A 23912-nucleotide genomic window follows, 5' to 3' on the forward strand; every position below is an offset into this window, starting at 1 on the left:
CGATCTTGGCTGCAAATGTCCCTAGAGCCTGCAATGAATGAGCCCTGAGCACAGAGCCAGGTGGAAGGAGGACTATGGTGGAGGTAAAGGAGATACAGTCTAATGTAACTTAAGGACAGTAGACGAGGGTCTTCGACACTAAAGTGGTGGTGGTGTTGCAGGAACACTGCACACCATCAACATTACTGTAATCAAGTCACCTCAATACTATTGATTAAAACTATAAAAATGTCATGTTATCTGAACATCTATTAACTGCAAATAATATTTCATAATTGGTAGTTTTTCCCTGTAATTACATTATTATACTTCAAAATTCATTTTCCCATTAGGTACATACTATGATATATTTTCATATATTAAAATCTTGTTTAGCAATGATTTTTGTACAGGATAGTCTTGGGTTTTTAGTCCATTCGTAAGAAGTTCCTATTAAGAAATTCAATGAAGCATGGGAACAATATAAGAGTAATTTATTAACATATCAAGAGGATTTAATTTGCTAACGTTTTCCTACACGGTAGTCTCATAGAATATAAAAAACAAATTGCCGAAGCATGAAACATAATACAATTGGGAAAAAATTCATTTTTTAAAGAGCTATGGGTTCAAATATTCACAACATAAAGAATTTTATTCTTGTAAAAGTATAGTTAATGCTCACACTACTATCTAGCCACTCCTATTAATTTAAGGCTATAAAATTAGGATGAACATGTAATCACAAGGCAGAAAGTCCTGCTGAAAGGAATACTGATTAAACAGATCAACTTAAAAAACTTGGAGAATCTATACATTTAAATTACTTTGGAAAAAATCAACTGCATTATTTATATTTTTTACAAAAATCATCTAAAAATCTGTAATTTCCAGCAAATCTTTTACTCCATGACTTTTATAATATGTATTAGTCATAATAAAGACCATATATACTTTAGTTGAGATAGTGTTTCAATAATAATTGAGTCAAATTTCTTAGAGTACTTGAGCATTAACTCCCCGTAGAATATTCACTATTTCTTTCATCATTAATGCTGCCTCACAGATTCTGGGTGACTATTTGGTTTTCATCTCAGTTATGTACTGGACTCTTTCCAAGGAGACAATGACTAGTTCTGTTCTATTAACTATTGTTCACACTTGTTCCGTTTATAACACATACCGTTTATAACACATAGCAAGTATGTGATTGATACACACACAACACACACACACATATACTCACTTATCTATGTATATATGTATGCATATATGTATATATCTGCTGTTGTTTACTGAATGGCACAAAGAAGAATAAATAAGTAGAAGAAACTTTGGCCTCTAAACTACTTTTCAACATGATATCCTAGTTTATTTAGAAGAAAAAGGAACTGTTTCCCGCTTTAAAAAAATCTCAAAAAGTAATAGCTTTAAATGTCAACACTATATTCATTCTACTTATAAATTTAAATTTATATTTGAATTTATTATTGTGATTATATTTTACATTACCTATTAGTTGATGGTTATTCAATTAACATAAAATATATGCACAAACAGTTGTTGTCCTTACATTGATAAGTTAGTTTGGTTGTTTTCTACCCAAAGATTATAGTGCAATATTGGCAAGTCATATTAAAAATGACCATTTAAACCCTCTAAAATGTATGTAACAGCATATTCTTATCATCATTAGGAAGACAGTCCAATGCACATAACTCATATCAGTGATTTATTGCATTATCTTTATACAATAATACTGTATGCCAGGTGCTACTTCAAATTTATTGACTCACAAAATGCTCACAATTCAATTATCACTGTCCCCATTAAACAGTGAAGAAACTGAGTAAAAGAGACTGTAAACAATCCTGTTAAAACACCAAAGCCAAGGCAAAATTAGGATTTGAATTCAGGCAACTTAGTTACAAAATTCTTTTTTCGGGTAGGCCACTTCTAGTGGTGCAAACTTTAGTACATAGGTTTCAAAGACAAGCTAAGAAACTCTCCATGTCTAATAAGAATAGATAACATTATTCCACTGCTTCTTTTATTATTTTATATTTTTAACTGACTGAGTTCATGTCATTTTACAATACTGTTAGTGATGGTCTCCTACACATAATTCCAATACCACACCCATCCCCAGGGTGCCCACACGCCTCCACAAGGACCCCAACACAAGATAGCAACAAAGGGCCAAATGCAGTGCTTCCACATAACATATCCCATATGTTATGTTCAACAGCCTGCAATCTATGTTAATCAAACCACATTTACATGTGAACCAACGGTGGTACATGCCAGCATCAATGTGTTAAAGGCTCTTATTTACTCTTGATAACTGCCTGGTAAGATAGTATTATTCTCTTATTACAATGGGAAAAATGAGCCTAAGGTGAAGGAGCTTCACACCACAGCTAGAGCGAGCAGAGAAACAGAAGTTCATGTAGGCAGATCTAGTTCTTCAGAGAAAGAGAAGAGGCAAGAGAAGGTGTGCTGGATTAAAAGCCATCTGTGGGAATAATTTTATTTTTTATTTTTATTTTTTAATCGAATCAACCTATTGAGATAGACCCTTACAAGGCTGTTCATGATTGGATTTCAGTCACAGAGTATTCCAACACCCATCAGTGTACATTTGTGTACACCTCCACCAGTGTACATTTCTCAGCACTGTGGGAATAATTTAAAAGTTGTCGAAATGTATATCCCCTGAACACAGATTATGATGCTGCAACAGTCCATGAGTCCTCAGGCCACTCCGCATCAAAACCAACCATAAACTCTTACTCCTATGGAAAGCTGAACCAGACCACTAAGTGTGAGAGAACAGAGAGCGAACTTAAGAAATATTTTAAGGTATATGTTGCTTGAACTTAACATGGCTAAAGCATAGAAGCTTTAAGACCCGGTTATGTTAGTTATTGAGGTTGGAGAGAGGCTTTGGGGTTTTCAGCTGTTAGTTCTTCACTGCATTTCAAATAATTTAGTATCTCACTTTATTTTCTCCAAGTCAACGAGGTGAGAGAATGACAAATTTGCTTTTGATTCTTATCTCCAATTATTTTTTTGTCATTTTTTTCAAGGCCAAACCGTTCTTTTAAAAAATAAACCTCATTATCCCTTTATCAATTCATGGGTCCACTTTTCTTTTTTAGAATTTCAGATTCCACTGGGGCTGGAGCGATAGCACAGCGGGAAGGTTGTTTGCCTTGCATGTGGCAGACCTGAGTTCGATTCCTCCGCCCCTCTTGGAGAGCCCGACAAGCTACTGAGAGTATCCCGCCTGCACAGCAGAGCCTGGCAAGCTCCCCGTGGCGTATTCAATATGCCAAAAACAGTAACAACAAGTCTCAAGATGGAGACGTTACTGGTGCCTGCTCGAGCAAATCAATGAGCAACGGGATGACAGTGACAGTGACAGTGAAGATCCCATTGGGTTTGTATGTGTGTGCGTATGTGCGCACATGTGTGTGTTTTCTAGTCAACACGTCTTATTACCTCATATATACCACAGAAATAATTCACCTCATTATTGTGTACTAGTTTTCTATCTTGTACTGAAAAGCATTAAATAATCTGATTTATGAATAATCACATATCAGATATCTGATTTACTGATGCTAGTATTAATTTATAATCTTGTAGGTTAATAAAAAAAAAAGTAGTAGGGACCTCTACCGCAGTCTCTGGCTTACTAGGGCGCTGCTGTGCCAACAGTGTCTGAGGTGCTACAGCAGATCATACTGAGGACCCAACTCAGGTCCTAGATCCTCAAAGGCACATTTCCCACTCCTGGAGCCAGTTTCGAAGTCCTATTTTTATATACACTAAGGACCGATGGATTCTGATATAGATGCTGATACAAAAGGAGAAGATTTCATCCCAATATTTACGAGCATATAAATTTAAATAAACATATACATATACTCTGCTAGTAATGCTTTTAAGCATATAGTTTTATGAAAATAAACGGACTTTTACATATTTAGAGTTACCTTTGATAGATCCCTGAAGTTTCCTGGAAGAGTCAAGTCCAATTCCTCTGATTCATAGTTGGTTAATACCCAGGGAAACACAGGATACTGGTTCAGATCATTGTACGTCCGTCCTAAAAAAGAGACAAACAACTGGGTTAGCACTAAGTGCTTATAAAACTCCTCCTCTTCATCCAATTACGGAATATCAGAAATAAGCTGCATATTGAACTTTAGCTTAATGAAAAAGTACTCCAACAATAAGAGATTTCTTTAAAGCCTGAAGAAGCAATCAATTACTTTTCGGAATGTAAGTTTGTAGTAAGTACCGCTAGTTGTTCAACATCTTTTAGTTCTCTCCTAAGGACAGAACACATTGCTTAGCATTCCTTCCAAAAAGCTATGGCCATGGGGTTTAGTTGTAAGCTACATGTGGAGAGCAGAAGTTATAAGTGACAATTGCAGGCTCGGGCCACTAGAACTTGGCCCAGGAGTCCTGCCAGGTTCCACTTTTCTCCCTCTAAGGTGAAACAGTGCCATCTTGCAAGCTATGGCAAGGGTCCTGGGGGTGATGGTGGGAGGAAGTTGCTCGGCTGCCTTGCACACTGATCAGCTGTGATAGTGCTCTCTGACGGTGAGCATCTCCCTAAGAGCTCTACCGCTGGCAACTGCATTTCACAGTGAGTTTGGCACTTATCAGTGTAGACATAGAAATACTCGAGTGCCAGTACATTAAAGTAGAGATGTACATGCCACACGCACTTTGAACCCACTTTTTTAAGTGCTCAAACTGAATTTTCTTTCTGTATTGTGTTGTTTCATTTTAAAGGGGTACATTTGGATCTGCTGTTTATTTACTTCTCTTCTGGGGCTATTACCTGCAGTGCTGGTTGGTGTGGGCCTAATGTTTTCAATGATTTGGTATTGAGCTGGCAGGGTTTGGGGGTTACCAGAGTCATCCCCTGAAGAGCATGAGTGCCAGGCATGGCCACACCTGGCAGGCTGACAAAATTATTTACTTTGTAAAAATGCGTTATGATCGGCTCTTGGGTAACTTTGTAAATTTTCAATCAGATTCCTACAAAAAAAGCTATATCACCAATATTTATTTTAATGCTTTATTTACTTTGCTTTAGAGCCACATGAAGCTTTGTTCAGAGATTACTCCTGTTCTATGCTCAAGGATCACTTCCAGAAGTGTGTCAGGGAACATATGCAGTCCTGGGGATTGAAAGGAAATCTGCTGTGTGCTAGGCAAGCCCCTACCCACTACATTATTGCTCTGGTACTGTATCTCATCAATATTTACTGACAAGGCTTTCTACTATTCTTGGTGCACACATCACGTATAGCATTAACAGTAACACAGATAATGCATGCAATAGCTTGTTCATTGTCAACATCTGACATCGTGTGGTATCTCTTTTTGAGCACCTAGGAAATGTGGCTGTGGAATAGAAAAAAACAAACAAACCACAACCTAAGTCATAGCTCAGTGCTGTAATAAGTATCAAATGAAATCCCCATTTATCTAGTAAACACGTATTTGGTGACTATCTAGCCTGAGAGTTTCCAACAAATCACAGATAGTTTCAGCGTGTACATCAACACAGGTATCTCCTGCACATGCTGGTGGTGACAGAGGGCAGACTGCTGCTTTCACTCTGCGTTTCCTAACATGAGGTAACAGTAAGGTTAGGCTGGTCCCTTTGTCCTCTCGTCATTCTCCCACTATGGCACTTAGGCAGATGTGTGAGAGCTAATATGTGTCACTGTTTACGTGTCTGTCTCTTCAAAGGTTTATAAATTCATGTAGAGTCTGGGTATTTGTTGTTCTTAAAGCTCTGTTTGGGGTACATACTGTTTGCCCATTAATGTTTACTAAAAGAGTGAAGATGATGTGATAAAAAGGAAGAAAATGAGCCAAGTTTAAAAAAAAATAAAACAAACATAAGTCAGATAGAGAAAAAAATATCAGCAGAGTAGGAGGTAAGATAGCAAAAACACAGAAGCACATATAAGAGAGGGAGGGGGAGGGGGATAATGACATTATGAATGTGTAGTTAGACGAGAAGGAAATGTCTGCAGCTAGTAGCTCGGAGAATTGAACTCTTCAAGTATGAGGAATAATGCTGAGAAAAATAAAATAGAACTAGTTCTTTTGCACATGAAAGTGCTAGGCTAAAGAAGCCACATTATAAAATATAATACTTAACATTATAAAATTTATTACTGATAGTCGGGGATGTATTACTCCAGAGCATATTATTATTCTCAGCATTCTGCTCTATGTGTAAATACAGAGAATGCCTGGCTTGGTTAAAAGACATTATATTTTTGTGTTCTAACCGAGTCTATGATATACGTAGCATGTTTTGTCATTTTTATTGGTTTACCATTCTATATAAATATCTGTAGATTTTTAATGAAAAGTAAGTCTTATACTATTTAACAATATTTTTATTAGGATAAATTAATTTTATAACCTATATTTTAGTTCTAAAAATCAATAGATGAAAATTAGAATGCAGTAATTACTTTTAAACCTTTGTTTTATAACACATGCTAAGGGAAGAACTGTCAAAATAAACAATTTTCATTAAATGAGAATTTAAGTGTATCATATAAATACTAACAGCAGAAAAATAAAGAGCATACTTGAAAACACCAGTCTTTTGATAAAAACTACTTTCTAATCAAGAAGAAGATATAATGATGTTTTGGGGACGATATATAGCATAGGGGAAAAAGCATTATTTTTTAAAACATGCAATCAATTGATGCAGTGACAGCTCATGGCAATTGCTCTGTCCCACATTTTTGTCCTTTACTTTTAATATGCTAAAAAGGTTCTTTGAAAATAAATGCTAAGTAAAATTTAGCACTTAAAAAACACCAAATCTCAAGAAACCATTTACAATAAATACAGTGAACTTTGTAAATAAATGTACTCACATAGTGCCATTATATCATTTTAAGATAAAAATCTCTACATAAAAGTCTTACAATATACAGTTAATATGTACATTATAATTTATTATATAATATATGTACATTAGAATTAAAAAGCCCAATGTATTTATATATTAGAATAAAAGTGCATAACGTATTTAAAAATCACATAGATTAAAAAATAATTAGGTGTTTTCAATTTTGCATTAATAAGTCTTAGCATTAATTAGTATTATCGCTTTATTTTATTGAACATCTCTGTGAGACAAAAGGGCTATTTATGAAACTAACACCCCAGCTCCTGGAAAAAAAAAGCAAGTCATTTCCAAAGTAATGTCTTCTAGGTGCTGGCACAGCTGGGTATAATTTTGTCAAATTTTTCTTTAGGCTAACTGAATTTTAGTAAATAGCTCTGTGCTGTAATTGGTAGAATTGTTTTCTTTCTCAGCAGTAAATGTACAGATTTCTTTCTCTCTCTCTTTCTCTCTTTCCCCTTCTCTCTCTTTCTCTCTTTCTCTCTAACTATACCTACAAGAATATATCTTAGGAGGTGAATATTAAATATTGCAAGCCTATGACATTAATCTACTCAATAAAAGTGAAGCACAATAAATGAGATCTCAGAAACTGGGTATGTTCCTCCATTTAAAAAAAAACTTTTTAATTAAACCATCCAATTTAATGTTTTTATATGGCACTTTAGTTTTGAAGGTAAAGTGATCTAGAGACAGCTGACAAAGAAATTATAACTGCAATTCCTTGGTGAAAATGTTAATGACAGCAAAATATTGTTTAATTAGATGATTGCAGCATCTGGATTAACACTCTTTAAGAGCGATGTTCCTGTGCTTGTCTGCTTCTTCACACTTTACAGACATTTTGTCATCTCTAGGTCATTAGGAAAGAATTTTTAATGATTTTTCTAGAAGCAAGCAGTTCAAGTTACATCTAATTAGATGACAATAATAAGCCTAACACATGCAGTAGCTAAATATATACATAATTAACCAGGGAGGGCTTGTACATCACGGGGTAAAAAAGTGGAAAATGCTAAACAGGAGAAAAAGGTTGGGGTTGAAGAAGTTCTGCTGAATTCATTAGCTGATCATATGAAAAAAACAAAAACCAAAAAACTCAAAAACCGTAAAAAAAAAAAATCCTTAAACCTAATTTACACTACACTATGTTAGCAATCACTCAATTTTTTTTAAAACAAGAGTGTCAGATTTTAATATCTTCTTCATAGTATAAATAATAAAGTTTAAAATGAGGTATAGGTTTTATCAGAATACAATAAAAACAAAATTAGTTCAACTCTAGGAATTAGGTGGTTGAAACTACAATTTTAGTGAAACTCTAAGCATCATTAAAATTCTTTCATAGAATCTTCAAAAACTTATTGTTCTTTGAAAAGTAAAAAGAAAAAATAAAGCAAAACCCCAAATTCAAGATAATTAAATCATGTCAGCATCTTAGCTCTCATGCAGTTAAAAAAAATCTCATCATTAAAGAATACTGAATGAAATGAAGTATAAAAGTAGAATGTGAAATTTTATGTATAGCAGTTTCTCAATGACAAATTATACACAAAAAAAGCACTAAAAATGTTTATTCTGGTGTTTATGCTGATGTGTAATTAATATTTAAAATTATACTTTTCCATACTTTACGTTTAACAGTAATCACTTATTAATCTAATCTTATAAATAAAATACCATGAACATCTTGTGTTTTTAAAAAAGTAGTTTACCTGTATACCTAACAAACTTTCAACTACCTGAATATGTCATTACAAAGCCTTCACACATATAGTGAAATTTGTTTGTTTATATACAAGTGTTTATATATATATATGTAACACATATGTGCATATTATGAGAGTCTAAAACTAGTCTAAAAGTAATGCACTAATACAGGACGCTACTACAGCATGCTTTATAAAGCATTCCTTTTCCGCCCAACAGATCCAAATGTTCTGTTAAAGCATTACTGTACACTGAATATTGAAAAGTGAAAAGACTTGTGCAACCTGCACCCAGACCAAAGGCAGGATCACCAGTATCCCACTGACTGTCCCCAGTTCTTTGTATTGGTCATTGCCTTGGACCTTTAACAAAAATGATCACAATCTTCACTTTCTAAAACCAAAGATCAATAAGTATGCATCCCTATCTCATACTAATGCAGACTTTATATATGACTTCTTTTGCTCAACATTTTGTTTGAATGATTCATCCATATAGATTCATATGGGTTAATTTTATTGCTGCATAACGTTCCACTGCATAAATGTACAATTTACTGAACCACTACACTGCCTAACGCCATTACACTGGTGTTAGGTAGTTTCCAACTTGGGGGAAGTAAAACAGAAGCATCATGAACATTGCAAATGTGCTCTCAGCATGTGCTGTTGTGCATACTTTTAAGATGTGCTCATTAAGTTAACATAGACCAGCATTATTGTTGGGTATATGCTTAAGAGTGAAAATGCCAGGTTTCAGAGTGGGAACACATACCACTTTCCCAGATACTCCCTTAGAAACAGCAGAGAGTTCTTGCTGCTTCACATGTTTGCAACATTTGAGACTGTCTGGTATATTTTTACACCTTTGCTTTTACAGTGGTATTTTGATGAATTTCATTATGATCTTTAACTTTTTAACCATTACTTTTTATAAGATTGCCACTCATTTTATACTGTACAGTATGTCCTACATGATTAATACATTCTACTATGTTTCACTACTGCAAAATCCACTTTATTGACTCTTTAATATTTATATTTGAAGTATTCCAATATCCATTTTGTATCCCTACTGAATTTCTCTAGTCATTTGTTTTCACTGAAAGCATCTAGAAACAGAAAAACAAAATTGATAAAGCATGAGAAATACCAACAAATAGAAACCAATATGAGGATTGTAATATGTCTTTGTAGTTCATTCTGTAAAGATAAATCAGAGGGTATGGTATAGTAAACAAAATAGTTTCATAGAAAATGAGGATTAACTTATATTGATGATCTTTAAAAAACATGAAACCAACATAAAATACTACTCCACTGTAAGAAAAGAAAAAATCATGCAATTTTCCATTTTGTGGAAAAAACCAGATGGCATCAGGCTAAGTGAAGTCAGTCAGAAGGAGAGGAACAGACACAGAATGATATGTCTCATATGTGGAATATATAAAAACATAGTAAGGGAATAACAAGTTGCCAAGAGCAGTGAAACCTGAGGAGTGGTCTACAGAACTGAGCTTACCAAGGGCACAAAGATGGGGGTGGCTGGAAAAAAGACCCTGAGACAATGGTGGAAGGAAGGGGATACTCTGACTGAGGGTATGTGTTTGAACACCTTATGTTATTATTAACAATATAATAAAACACTATTATTAACAGTATTTCAAATCAAGATGCTTCAAGTAAAATTATGTTATATGCATTATATACCTACATACATTATATGTATATATACAATTACTGTATGTCTGCACACATACACATATCATGCACATATACATTATAGAGCATAATGTATTAGATATGCCAAAAACAGTAACAACAAGTCTCACAATGGAGACGTTACTGGTGCCCACTCGAGCAAATTGATAAACAACGGGACAACAGTGCTACAGTATTATATAATGTGCAGTACATTATACATTATAATATATGATGTATATATACATACATACATTTTATGTGTATAATGTATGTAAAGCATGTATAAAGATTTTACAATGTATATAAGTTATATATGTATAATTCCGGCAGTTGAAGACCTCTGGAACCCAGCCACAAGCATGCTCAAGGCCACTCTCCACATATTCTGAGGAACTCACACATGAAGGAATTGGCAGAGGAACCCAGGTGTGTGGGACCCAAGACTGAGATCTCCAACGCTGCTCAGATAGGGTCTGAGCCTCTTCCACCCAGACTCCCCATTTTCCAGTAGCTAGGCAGTCTCACCCAGAAACTGCCCCTTGCGCCGTGTAATCCCACCAATGGCCAACATCCAGAGACTATAAAACCAAGCTCCCTAAAGCGAGTGGCAGCATTTGCAGCCGAGGGACATCTGATAGCCTAGTTCTCCCTCTTGGGAGAACCTGGCAAGCCAGCGAGAGTTTACTGCCTGCATGGAAGAGCCTGGCAAGTTCCCAGTGGCGTATTAATATGCCAAATACAGTAACAATGATGGGCCTCATTACCCTGACCCTGAAGAGCCTCTAACGTGGCACCGATAGGAAGGATGAGTAAAAAGAGGCTGCTAAAATCTTAGGGCTAGGATGAATGGAGATGTTACTGGGCCTGCACAAGCAAATTGTTGATCAACGGGGTGACAGTGACAGTGACAGGGATGTATAATTCATGTGTAACATATATATTATAAAATCCTCATCCAAATATGAAAACAGAAAATACTGTCTTCTCAATCAGATTCCAATTCTTTATCTTCTATCTTTAATTAAAAAGCTTAAAGGATTCTAGTGAATTCACATAATATATCCATGAAATCATGTATATGCTTAAAGAGTACACACATACACTCATTAGATTGGGTATTTACTGATAAAATTTGCCCTCCCCTTCCATCGTACCATACTAAACTTGAACATGATAAGACAAAGCTTTAAGGTATTCATTCAGAACACAGTGCTGAACTGCCAACCAGACAGTGCTAGAGAAGAAGAAGGCTACAGGACCTTACCATATGTAAGACCATGCCACTATGTTCTTCAGACTTTTCAAAGAATATAGGAGTGGGGCTGGAGTGATAGCATAGCAGGTAGGGCATTTGCCTTGCACGCGGCTGACCTGGGTTCAAATCCCAGCATCCCATATGGTCCTCTGAGCACCGCCAGGAGTAATTCCTGAGTGCAGAGCCAGGAGTAACCCCTGTGCATCGCCAGGTGTGACCCAAAAACCAAAAAAAAAAAAAGAATATAGGAGTAAGGCAGTTATTTCCAAAATGTAGGTGCTGGACCAATAGTACCAGACATGTGGGGACTTGTCAGGAATGAATCTTTGCATTCTAAACCTAAACCTCTATAATGTGGACATCATCTGTGTCTCAGGAACACTTCTAGGTCTGTGTTGATAGTATTTGCTAGTGTAGTGGCCGATGATGCCCAGCCAGGTCCCTGTCCTGTGATAGCCCCCTCACCTAAGGCCATGTCTGCTCCCCCAGATCCTGCAACCCATTCATTCTTTAAGCCACTACTGTACCAGGAGTAGTATACCACATTTGATGGGGTGTAAACCAGAAGGCAACCAATATCAATCAATCTCTCTATCTATCTATCTATCTATCTATCTATCTATCTATCTATCTATCTATCTATCTATCTATCTACATGCACACAAGGTTCAACCTGTAATAATATGTTAGTAATCTTTTTGGATCATTTTTAGCATATTATTCCTAACAAGCAATACAAAATAAATTATTTAGGATCTGCCTTTGGGGCGGGCTTGGGTGATGGTGGGAAAATTCGAAATAGCAGTGGTGGAAAGGTGTAAAGGAGGTGGGATTGGTGTTGGAATATTGAATGTAAATTACTGTGAACAACTTTAGAAAAACAAGTAGCACTTTAGAGCTGATAACTGCAAGCCCAGCTCTAGAATTAGAGCATCAGAATCTAAAAGAGTCTTAGAACTAAGTGCACTCAGAAGATTCTTTTGTTGAAACAAAACTTATATAAATTGTTTTAGAGAATTCATAGTTTGGTATTCAGGTAGTCAAGTACTCATTCGAGTAGTTCATGACAAGCATTCAGTCACTGCATTCGCTACCAAGACTTCTGTAAAAATTGTCCTCCTGGGGCTGGAGCAATAGCACAGCGGGAAGGGTGTTTGCCTTGCATGCGGCTGACCCGGGTTCGATTCCCAGCATCCCATATGGTTCCCTGAGCACCACTAGGGGTAGTTCCTGAGTGCAAAGCCAGGAGTAACCCCTATGCATTGCTGGGTGTGACCCAAAAAGAAAAAAAAATTATCCTCCAAATCATCAATGCTGGCACTCAGTACAAACGGCAATCCTGTTAAACCTTGAGGACAATAGCTGCAGAAGAACTCTCAGAAACACATCCAGAGATGACTTCAGGATATTTAAATTCACAACTTTCTCCAATTCCATTCTACTTTTCATAAAGGCTCCTTTTGCCTGGATAGTCACCTACAGATGACAGTAAGCCTTTACAACTTAATTTAAAGTTTATCTTTTCTATGAGGCTTCCATTGATTAGATTATCTTATATTAATCTCTGAATTCTCTAAATACACTCTTTAGCTTTTGCAACATTCACTATTTATAGATTTTACTCAACACTTAATATCAGCTGTTTTAATATGTCCTTACATATATTTAATTTACCCATCAAACTGTAAGTGCTCTGAGTTCCTAAATCTTCCTGCATACTTATTTTCTATTCCACAATTGGTAGACTTAATGTTTACTTATCACAGTAAAGTAAATATACATCACTGTATCACTGTCACTGTCATCCCGTTGCTCATTGATTTGCTCAAGTGGGCACCAGTAACGTCTCATTGTGAGACTTGTTACTGTTTTTGGCATGTCGAATACGCCATGGGTAGCTTGTCTGGCTCTGCTGTGTGGGCGAAACACTCTTGGTAGTATCTAAAATACATATACATTCTTTAAAAAAATCAATGGCTACATTTTATTTGCTTCCTCAAATAAAATAGACTCCAGTGATTTTAAAGAGAGTAAGAAGATATTTAAATTTCCTTTACAATTTGTGTTCTCTGGCTTAAAACCCCAAAGACTGTCCAATCAGAGAATAAGAGCTGTATATACAGTCATGGAGGAGAATAAAGGGTGCACATACAGTTCATAGGTTACCTTTCAGAGAGGTTATAATATGACCTCTGTGCAGAGTACAATCTTTCTAAAGTCAGAGAAAGAGATTCCCAGAAAGCAAGAGAAATGAAGTAGGTGGTACCTACAAGTGGTATTGTACAATATACTGTGGATCAAATTTCAGTCATCAATAAAATCAATTGGAAGGGATGGAGACAGAGAAGTTCTTGAAAACAACAAACTACATTGTAGTCTTATCCAAAAGCATAGAGAGAATCGCATCTTAGAATCGATAACCATTTAATGTCAAACCAACTGGACTGGAAGCTGAGCTGGAAGTGAGCTGTGACACTCCATCTTTCGGTTTTTACATTGATAACTCCCAATGGGCTAGAGCGATAGCACAGCGGTTGGGCGTTCGCCTTTCATGTGGTCGACCGGAGTTTGATACCTCCGCCCCTCTCGGAGAGCCCGGCAAGCTACCAAGAGTATCCAGCCCGCGCGGCACAGCCTGGCAAGCTACCCGTGCCTATTGGATATGCCAAAAACAGTAACAATAAGTCTCTCAATGAGAGACGTTACTGGTGCCTGCTCAAACTCCCAATATCTCTAGTACAACCAAAAGAGAAAGAGATCTATGCTCATCCGTGACTTTTAGTAGATACTGAGCCTGTTAAAAAAAAAAAAAGATCATGAATAGGTAATGGAAAGATTTAACACCGGGAATATAAAAGAAAAGATACTGCAGTAGAATGTGAAGATAACGCTATTCTGAAAATTCAGAAGAAGATATATCAAGCTTATAATTTCATGCCGAGTTAACAACAAGAAAATTTCAATAGCATTAATCCTTCTAAATATGCAAAGGAGTTTGAATCCTGGGTAATAACATTGACAAGAATAAGCAATGAGGTGAAAGATCTTATCTCACATGGGAGTGACTGGACATGTCAACTGATTCTTTTTGTTAATAATGTGAGAAAAACATTTAGAGGATTCAAAAATAGCATATATATATATGAGAATAAATAACAGGAATATAAATTCCAGATCACTAAAAAAATTAATGTCGGCACAATTCATATGGCCAAGGAGAACAAAATTTAAATAGGAAGAAACATTAAAATCAACATTAAAATGAAATTTTATTAAACCAAACATATCTACTGTTACAACAGATTACTAAACGTATAAAACACACAGCTGTTGAAAGAGGAAATTCCTAAAAGATTACAACTAAGAATTCCTCCTCTGCTCTAGAATATAAAGTTGGCAGGTCTGGACTGGAGAAGTACTACAGAGGGTCGGGCACTTGCACTGCATGCAGCCAACCGAGTTCAATCCCTAGTACCCCAAATGCCCCTCAAACTGTTTAGAGTGTTCCTGGGGCACAGAATCAAGAATCAGCCCCGAGGACAACTGGGTATGATCCAAAAACCAAAGCAAAACAAAACAAAACAAAACAAAACAAAACAAAATAGGTCGGCAGATTTGAGATTCTATCATTCCTAGCTTTGATCGTATGCTCTTTCTGTTATTTTTACTATACTGTTTACCTAAACATGCTAACCAGATAAGTTCTTTATATTTCAGATATTTAAGTTCAGGGGCTGAAGCGATAGCTCAGCAGGTAGGGCGTTTGCCTTGCATGCGGCCGACCAGGGTTCAATTCCCAGCACCCCACATGGTCCCCTGAGCACCGTCAGGAGTGATGTTTGAGTGCAGAGCCAGGAGTAACCCCTGTGCATTGCCAGGTGTGACCCAAAAAGTGAAAAAAGAAAAAAAAACCCAGATATTTAAGTTCATTCTCTTTATATGCAAATCACACGTATTTAATAGTATAATATATTTTACATTCATACATATACATTCATACATATGTATATATACACACTTTGAGGAGAATGAATGGGTTTCTTTAAGAAAAATACATGATACAGTCAATAAGTATCTATAAAATACACCATAAAGTCATATGAATATAACACATTATAATGTATATGAAAATCTATTATAAAATTAACACATGGAATAAACATGCTTTGATTGTACATCTAGGATACTCTTATATTAGCAAAAGAATTAACAGTAGAAAATAATGGTTAAAATGCAAGAACAAAGGCAAGTGCTCAACTGGTAGTGAATATGCACTCCTGGCACGATATAATCTCCTGAACTCTGCTGGGTATGATAGACCCACACCCCCAAAGTAAAAGCCTATTTCATGTTTACTACATATATTTCACATCTACATGTTAGTACCACATTCACACACATATACAATAACCTAAAGGGTAAAATTATACACTTTTCTGCTTGAGCAATGATTCAGAAAACTGCTCTAGATTCATGCTGCTAAGCATATACAATTAAACAATAACCAAAGGGGACTTTATGGCTCCAAGTGGTTAAAATTCTCTGATCGCAAAAAGCTTTTTGTAAGCCCTTATTAATAAAACTTCAGAACCAAACATAAATTATGGCTTTTAGAGAAAAATATAGGGAAAAAAGAGGTCCATAGACGTCCTACATGTTTAACTACTACAAACAATGGTATGGTAGAAAAACAAAAGTAATTCTCTCTTTTAATTCATAAGCATGGTGCTGCTGAAGTTGTTGGCAGTTACTCATCACCTAGAAACGTAATCTGATTTTATATTTTTATTTGAAGATATTTAAGGAAAAAAATGTTGTAACCCAATCATGCCATAATCCAGGTGACATCTGTACTAGGCAGAATCCTGTTGTTATTCTCCTGTCTAGCTGCTATTGTTGAGAATGACAAAGTAGTGAAATTACATTTTCCCATTATTATTTCCAGACACTCTCTGCAATGGTTTGTTGACTCTAATAAACCTTCAGACAAAGCTGTCAGCAAAGGAAATGGCAGAAGGAGAGCAAGGAAAAGACTCTTCAACAACAAATGCATCTAAAACCTCGGTACGAGCTTATACAGTTTCTGATAACATTTAATGTGAGTGCTCCAATATTTTTCCTAAGGCTATCTGAATTCCGATGAGAAAAATATATCCCATCAAGTCACATTACCAATGACTTTGATGAACATAAGCATGAGATTAAAGAATGAGATGTCTTACCTGCTATCGTATTAAGAAACATCAAATATTCGAAGTTTGAAATTTCCCTTCTTTGCCAACGCTGTGTCATGTTAGAAGATTTATAAAGCTGTCGAGGAGTGGCCAGTGATATCCTCCTAGCAATTAAATAAGTGACAACAAACAAAGCGTCTTTTACTTCATGACTTTAAGAATGCTAATCTTAACTAATACATTAGTTTACTAGGATTCAATATAAAATATTTTTTTCCTTTTTAGATAAATTATAATATATTGTATCTGCAGATGTTAGGAATTTTAATATTCATTACAGACTTAAATTATATATACATATATATATATGAATATATATATATATATGTACGTCGGAGCAATAGACCATTGGGTAAGTGTTTGCCTTGCATGCGGCTGACCCGGTTTCAATTTTTCCATCCCTCTCAAAGAGCCCAGCAAGCTACCAAGAGTATCCTGCCCGCACGGCAGAGCCTGGGAAACTACCCATGGCATATTCGATATGCCAAAAACAGTAACAAACAAGTCTCACAATGGAGACGTTACTGGTGCCTGCTCAAACAATGGGATGACAGTGCAACACAGTGCTATTAAATGGACAAACCAGTTTGAAAGTTCCCAACTGCATAATATGGCTACACTGAGGGATTTTTTTTTTTTTTTTGCTTTTTTTTTTTGGGTCACACCCAGCGATGCACAGGGGTCACTCCTGGCTCATGCACTCAGGAATTACTCCTGGCGGTGCTCGGGGGACCATATGGGATGCTGGGATTCGAACCCGGGTCGGCCGCGTGCAAGGCAAACGCCCTACCCGCTGTGCTATCACTCCAGCCCCCCACACTGAGGGATTTTTATCAGTCCTGTACCAAACATAAAATAATGCTAATACATAAAAGTAACTTTTAAATAGTAGAACAAATCTGCTTCATGGCTGTCAGTGAGGTATTGCAAATAAACTCAGTTGTCTTTAACATTTGGTAATATAATTTTTAACAATTTAGTAGAGGTTTGAAGGTGGTTGGACCTGCTAACAGGCAGAGGACTTGATTGTAAATCATAACAACTGCCACTGAACTTGCAGCATCATCAGCCTTTTCACAGTGTGCACATGCATATAACAGCCCCTCCCCAACAGCCCCCTCATGCTGGGGGAAAAAAACAACTGAACTTCAAAAATATGGGAAAGCTCTGAAGAAAGTCCATGAGACCATATTAAAAGAAATAAACAGGATGGCTGTGTGAGTGGCGAAATGTCTGAGCTTCAGTGTGCTTACCAAAATAATAATGGAAGGTGGGTATTCTGCTGAAAGTCTGGTCACAGGCTGTTTTGAATACGATCACTACTTAAGAGCAAGCTTCCCTGACCTTTTCAATTCCTACCTTCAGGTGTAGGAACTTTATTAAGTTCCAGCCCCAGGGCCCCACCCCTGCCTTAGACTGAGGTAACAAACCTGACTTTTTTTTTTTTTTTTTGCTTTTTTGGGTCACACCCAGCGATGCTCAGGGGTTACTCCTGGCTTTGCACTCAGGAATTGCTCCTGGCAGTGCTTGGGGGACCATGTGGGATGCCGGGGATCGAACCCGGGTCGGCCTCGTGCAAGGCAAACGCCCTACCCGCTGTGCTATCGCTCCGGCCCCCAAACCTGACCTTTTTTAAAAAATTGAAACAGTTTGGTCTAAACAGCTTACTAATCACTATTTAAAAATAGAAACACGCTCTCCGCAGCTGCACGAGCGTGAATCCAGACCCAGCAAAACCTCTTTCGGCATGGGCAACTCCTCGCAGAATGTCTCCAGCCTGAGAACTAAGCCTCGGCCCCGTGCCTGCCCAGGAGGGGAAAGGTATTTCTCTCTCTCTCTCTCTCTCTCTCTCTCTTGCCTCTTTCTCTCCGGGGATGAAGGGCGCGGTGTCCGCCATATTATGACGACCACAGATTGGATTTTCAAGCCTGCAATGATCCAATATCTGGAAGAAATCTTCCTGGACTTAGTTGTTAAAGTACGGCGGGGGGTGGGGGGGCGGGATGGGAGGTGTACTGGTGTACTGTGTGGTTTTTTTTTTTTTTGGGTGGTGGTATATGGGTGCTGGTGAAGGGATGGTTGTTTCAGCATTGTATAACTGAGACCTAAGCCTGAAAGCATTGTAATCTTCCACATGGTGATTTAATAAAAGAAAATTTTTATTTAAAAAAAAATAGAAACACAGAGGCACCACATGGACGCGCTAAGATAACCGAGACTTCACACCTAACTCTGGTTCTGCTCCCTACAAAGGGGCCCTCAAATCCCAGACCCCCCAAGGAGGGCAGTCCTAACCAGTCTATGTGGAATTTTCTGGATAGCACCAATACGGGGTCAATTTTTTATTCCTCAGAGGAGACCATCTGCCATAGGACTTTTCCCAGTCCCACAGGTAGGAAGAAATTCCCCTTCTTAGCCTGTCCTCATTATGCCTGTAAAAACCTTCCACCATGGACACCTGTTCGGGGCACCTTTCTACTTGCTAAAGAGGTGGACACTGCCGAATCACGAATCATTTAATAAAGACAATTAGGTATTGCAAATAAACTCAGTTGTCTTTAACATTTGGTAATATAATTTTTAACAATTTAGTAGAGGTTTGAAAAAATAATATTCAGAATCTGACAGAGAAAAGGCCATTTTCAGTTGTTCAATTGATTCTCTCCCCCTCCCTCACTCTCCCTCTCTCTCTCTCCCCTCCCTCCCTCTTCCTCTCCCCTTCTACCCTCCTCCCCCACCTCTCTCTCCCTCTCCCTCCCCCTCTCTCCTAAGCTTCCTGCCTCTTCCACAGAGATAGGCCGTTGGTTGAGTCCATCAGGAGTGTGGTATGCGGAACTGAACTTGGGGCCTTGTGCATGCTAAGTATATCCATGTGAGTTATCACTTTGATTCTTTCATTCTCATTTGGGTAAGTAGATGGGTGCTCTCAAGCAATGCTCATTGGGTCTGGGTGACCTAGCCAGCAATGCTCCTGGTGGTGGTCTGAGGGTCTGAGGGTGCAGTGCAGAAAATTATACCCCTGTGTGCTTGATGGCCTCCAAGTCACAGCTGGTGGTGCTCAAGCGACCTTATATGGTACAGGGATTTAAATGGGGTCAGGCACATGCTAGGCTAATACCTTAACTCCTGTTCTATCTCTCCAGCCCCCTCCCTCCCTCCCTCCCTCCCTCCCTCCCTTCCTTCCTTCCTTCCTTCCCTTTCATTCGTTCTTTCTTTTTGTGTTTTGTGAACAGCTAGCAATGTTCAGGGGTTACTCCTGGTTATAGACTCAGGAATCACTCCTGGAAGTACTCCAGGGAACAAATCTGATGCCAGGGGTCAAACCTAGGTTGTCAAATGCAAGGCAAGTTCCTTACCCTTTCTAATACTTATTTCATTCTTGAAAAGCCACAATCATACTCATGGGATGGGTGTGCCTGTTGAGGTACAGCTTCCTAAATCTTGGAATACTAAGATACCACCACCTTCTATTCCTATTACACTTGTATTTCCTTTTATCTAGAACCACCGCCCCCCCCGCCACCTCCCAAATCTAGTTTTCAAAGATGCCATTGAAAAAAATGGAATGCTAATCCTGGGAATTAGATCTCAAGCTAAGGGGCTTTGCCATTTCTGAAAGATGTTGGTATGTTTCCCACCAAAGAACAGCCTGCTGTATCTAGGGCTCTCACATGTTGAGTTTGGGAGCTAAGGACAGTACTTGACACATTATTATTATTATTATTATTATTATTATTATTATTTGTTTTGGTTTTGGGCAACATCTAGCAGTACTCAGGTCTTACTCCTGGCTCTATGCTTAGTGATCACTCCTGTCTGGGCTCCGGAGGTTGTCTGGGGTGTAGGGGACTGAATCTGTGTTGGCAGCACACAAGGCAAGTGCCTAACCGCTGTACTGTTGCTCCACCTGACCCCTTCACAGATTAATACAAAATCTTTCTGTTCACAGAAAATTTTATTGAGCAATTTGTCCTGTACATAACAGAAGTTAAAGGAAAGATGAGACACATGAAAGATGGGACAGAATCTGTTATTTCCAATTTAAATTTGAACCAAGCTTTTTTTAAGATTAAGCATATCTAATTGAACATCTAAAATATTTTGGGTGGCTTTGGGCCACACCTGACTTTGCTCAGGGTTTATTCCTGGCTCTGTGCTGAGGGATCACACCCGTCAGGGCTCATGATCCCGTCTGAGGTGCTCCGGTTTGAACCCGGGTTGGGTGTGTGCTGACAAGCATCTTATTTAATTTACTAAATTGTAACATAATCTTCATGTATTAAAAACTTTGAAGATCTTTCCTGTATTTGCCAAAACAGATCCTATTAACTCTCCAAAAACATTAAATTAATGACATTTTATTACAATGGCAAATGGTATATGAGAATACATATATACATTACATTTCAATTCTATAATTCCATGCCTGTTACCATTAATTGATAACAAGATTTTCACAGGGCAACCTAAAGTGTTTCCAGATTCTTATCTATCCTGACACCAGTATTCACAGTCCACTTCCACAGTCCACAAAACTCTTTTGTCATAAAATGTCGGCCTGAGCGCCTTCCGCCCAGAGATGAACCAAGAGCCGCGGCACGAGAAGCAGAGCCTCCCGCCTACTGACTGTGATCCTGCGGTCTCCTAACCCATTTTGGCACCAGAGCAGATTCTTGCAGCCATCCATTTTGACTGTGAACTGAGCTAAAATATTAGAAACCCAAAACCGCGCGGCCGCAATAGCGGCCGCACAGACTCAAAGTCTTCACTTTTACCAAGGAAGAGAAATTATTAGATGATGCTTATTCAGCAGGCCTGATTGTTGGGGAAAATTTCCAATCAACAATAGTGAGTTCTGTATGGAAATATGAAATGTACTCAATATATAGAGAGAATAATGGGAATATCATCAGCTACTTAGATGGGGGGTGGGGTGGGAGGGGGGTGTATTGGGGTTCTTGGTGGTGGAACGGGTGCACTGGTGAAGGGATGGTGGTTTAATCAGTTATTGACTGTGACTTAAACCTGAAAGCTTTGTATTTTTTTTGTTTTCACGGTGGTTCAATAAAATATTTCTTTAAAAAAAAAAATGTCGGCCTGAAGTTTACTTTGTCATGGAGACAAGCTAAAATGTTTTCTGAATTATCAAAGAATTAATGAACCATGCCTAGAATAAATTTCAGTGCTATTAAAATTCATTATTTCTGCTAATCTGACTAAAATTCTTATCTGGTTCATGCTCAGTCTGCTAAAGGCAATGGGTTTAATAAATTTTGGACTTCTTTCTTGGTGTTCTGAACCTAGACATGAAATAATTCTGACCACCTGAAGCACATTCAAAACCAAAAACCCAATAAATCTCGAGAGTTAAAGCAGTATTGGAGGGCTGGATCGGTAACAGAGTGGGGAGGACACTTGCTTGGCATGCAGCCAACCCGGGTTTGATCCCAGATGTCCCAGAGAGTTCCACCCAAGTTGACCAGGATTGATCCCTCAGTGCAAGGCCAGGAGTAAGCCCTGAGCACCACCAAATATGGACCAAAACAACGACACCCAGGTACCCCCTCCCCCACAAAAAAGCTGTCATGATGTCATAAATAATGGGAATCACAAGAGAAAGTGTCATGCCATGCTTAGAGTGCATAAGAGCAAGGAAAAATATAGGCACAGGAAATATTTAGAAAAACAGACTGTCAGCAAGCTCAGGGAAAGGACCAGTTCCTATTTACGAATCCATCCTTCCCACTGTGAATTCACTGACAAATAGACTTTCACTTATTTACTCTTAACTGCTTAGCATTTAGCAAAGCTTGGCATATAGTGGGGTCTCAATAAGCACACGCTGAATGGGTTGAATGGTTGGTCAACTATATAAAAGAAAACATGGCTAAGGGGAAATATAAACCTGAAAATATTAAGTAACACAGTCATCTAAGAAGACTGTATCACTGGGACTGTTGAAAATATCCTATGAAGGTTTAGACACTGGAGTGAAGATATTGGTATATATTTAGGCTATTACAACACATTTAGAATTGGGGCACAAGAGGAAGACAGTTTCCCTCTGCAATAAAAAATATCAAGCACTATATCAAATGGTGACCCTTTATAATAATCAGCTTTATGGTTATCATGGTACATCCTTCATGAGTGAAAATATAATTAGGTACAAAATTATACTGATAGAACAGAAAACAGACTAACCAAATAATGGTCATCAGTGGAACTCTAGACAATGGTCCAACCAACATTTTTGTGTTGTGCCAACATTTTTCATTGGTAAGCAAGGCTGAAGATACAGTTTCTAAGACCACTGGAGGTCAACATGACAAAAGACATGGAAATAAAAATGAAGAGTGGGCTCTATTCTTGGGCACTAACCCAATCCAAATTTTCTAACTAGTGAAATGGGATAAGAATGAACTGTATTGAGAACACGGTTACTTTAAGAATTAAGAAGCCAGCATTTTCTTCTCCTATGCGAGGATGTGGTCAAATTCGGTCATTTATCATTCAGGAAACTGACGCTTCTCAGGCACCAAACTGCAAGCACCTTACTCTTAGATTTCCCTGGCTCCAGAACTGTGATATAGTTGTTGTTTATAAGTCAAAAAATAAAGAAAATAATGTGATAACTAAACTAAAACATCTAGACTAAAACAAGTATAGTCCCTGGTACCTGGAATGTGCTCAGTAAAACTCAGTTATGGAGGTTTATTAATTAAAGGGACATTCATTATGCTAGGATAGCCTAATGGAAACTGTCCTTTGTTCTGAATCTTTGCTCATTAAGCAACAATCTAATTTGTCATGTGATCTCTTTGTTCAACTGTGGCTCAAAAAGTGGTCAACAATATTTGTGAAGTGAATTTCTGGCAGTAAAGCTGCCTTTAAGTTTGATAATTTTGTTCATGTGAGAGTCTGTTTCTGATGGGGTTTGCTTAGAGCGAGGTCGCTCGAGCAGGCGGCACACTGCTTAAACTGACAAAAGCCAAGGGCTAGGGAACAAAGCAAAGAATGAAGCTGCTGGTGATTTTGCCAAGGTCCTTTCAGCTTGAGGGCTT

At 37.7% G+C, this 23912-nt stretch overlaps 1 protein-coding gene across 5 annotated transcripts in view; it reads right to left on the reverse strand.

The window, feature by feature from the left end:
* Nucleotides 1-23912, reverse strand: part of NBEA (neurobeachin) — a 625086-nt gene that overhangs the window by 99755 nt on the left and 501419 nt on the right. For all 5 annotated transcript variants that reach the window (XM_055142057.1, XM_055142054.1, XM_055142047.1 and 2 more), the window contains 2 exons: nucleotides 16837-16952; nucleotides 3981-4093 (listed from right to left, as the gene is read on the reverse strand). In XM_055142057.1, coding sequence (XP_054998032.1) covers nucleotides 3981-4093; nucleotides 16837-16952 — 229 coding nt within the window. The remainder of the gene's footprint in view (nucleotides 1-3980; nucleotides 4094-16836; nucleotides 16953-23912) is intronic.

Source organism: Sorex araneus, chromosome 1 (genome assembly GCF_027595985.1).
Source record: "Sorex araneus isolate mSorAra2 chromosome 1, mSorAra2.pri, whole genome shotgun sequence".
NCBI lineage: Eukaryota > Metazoa > Chordata > Mammalia > Eulipotyphla > Soricidae > Sorex > Sorex araneus.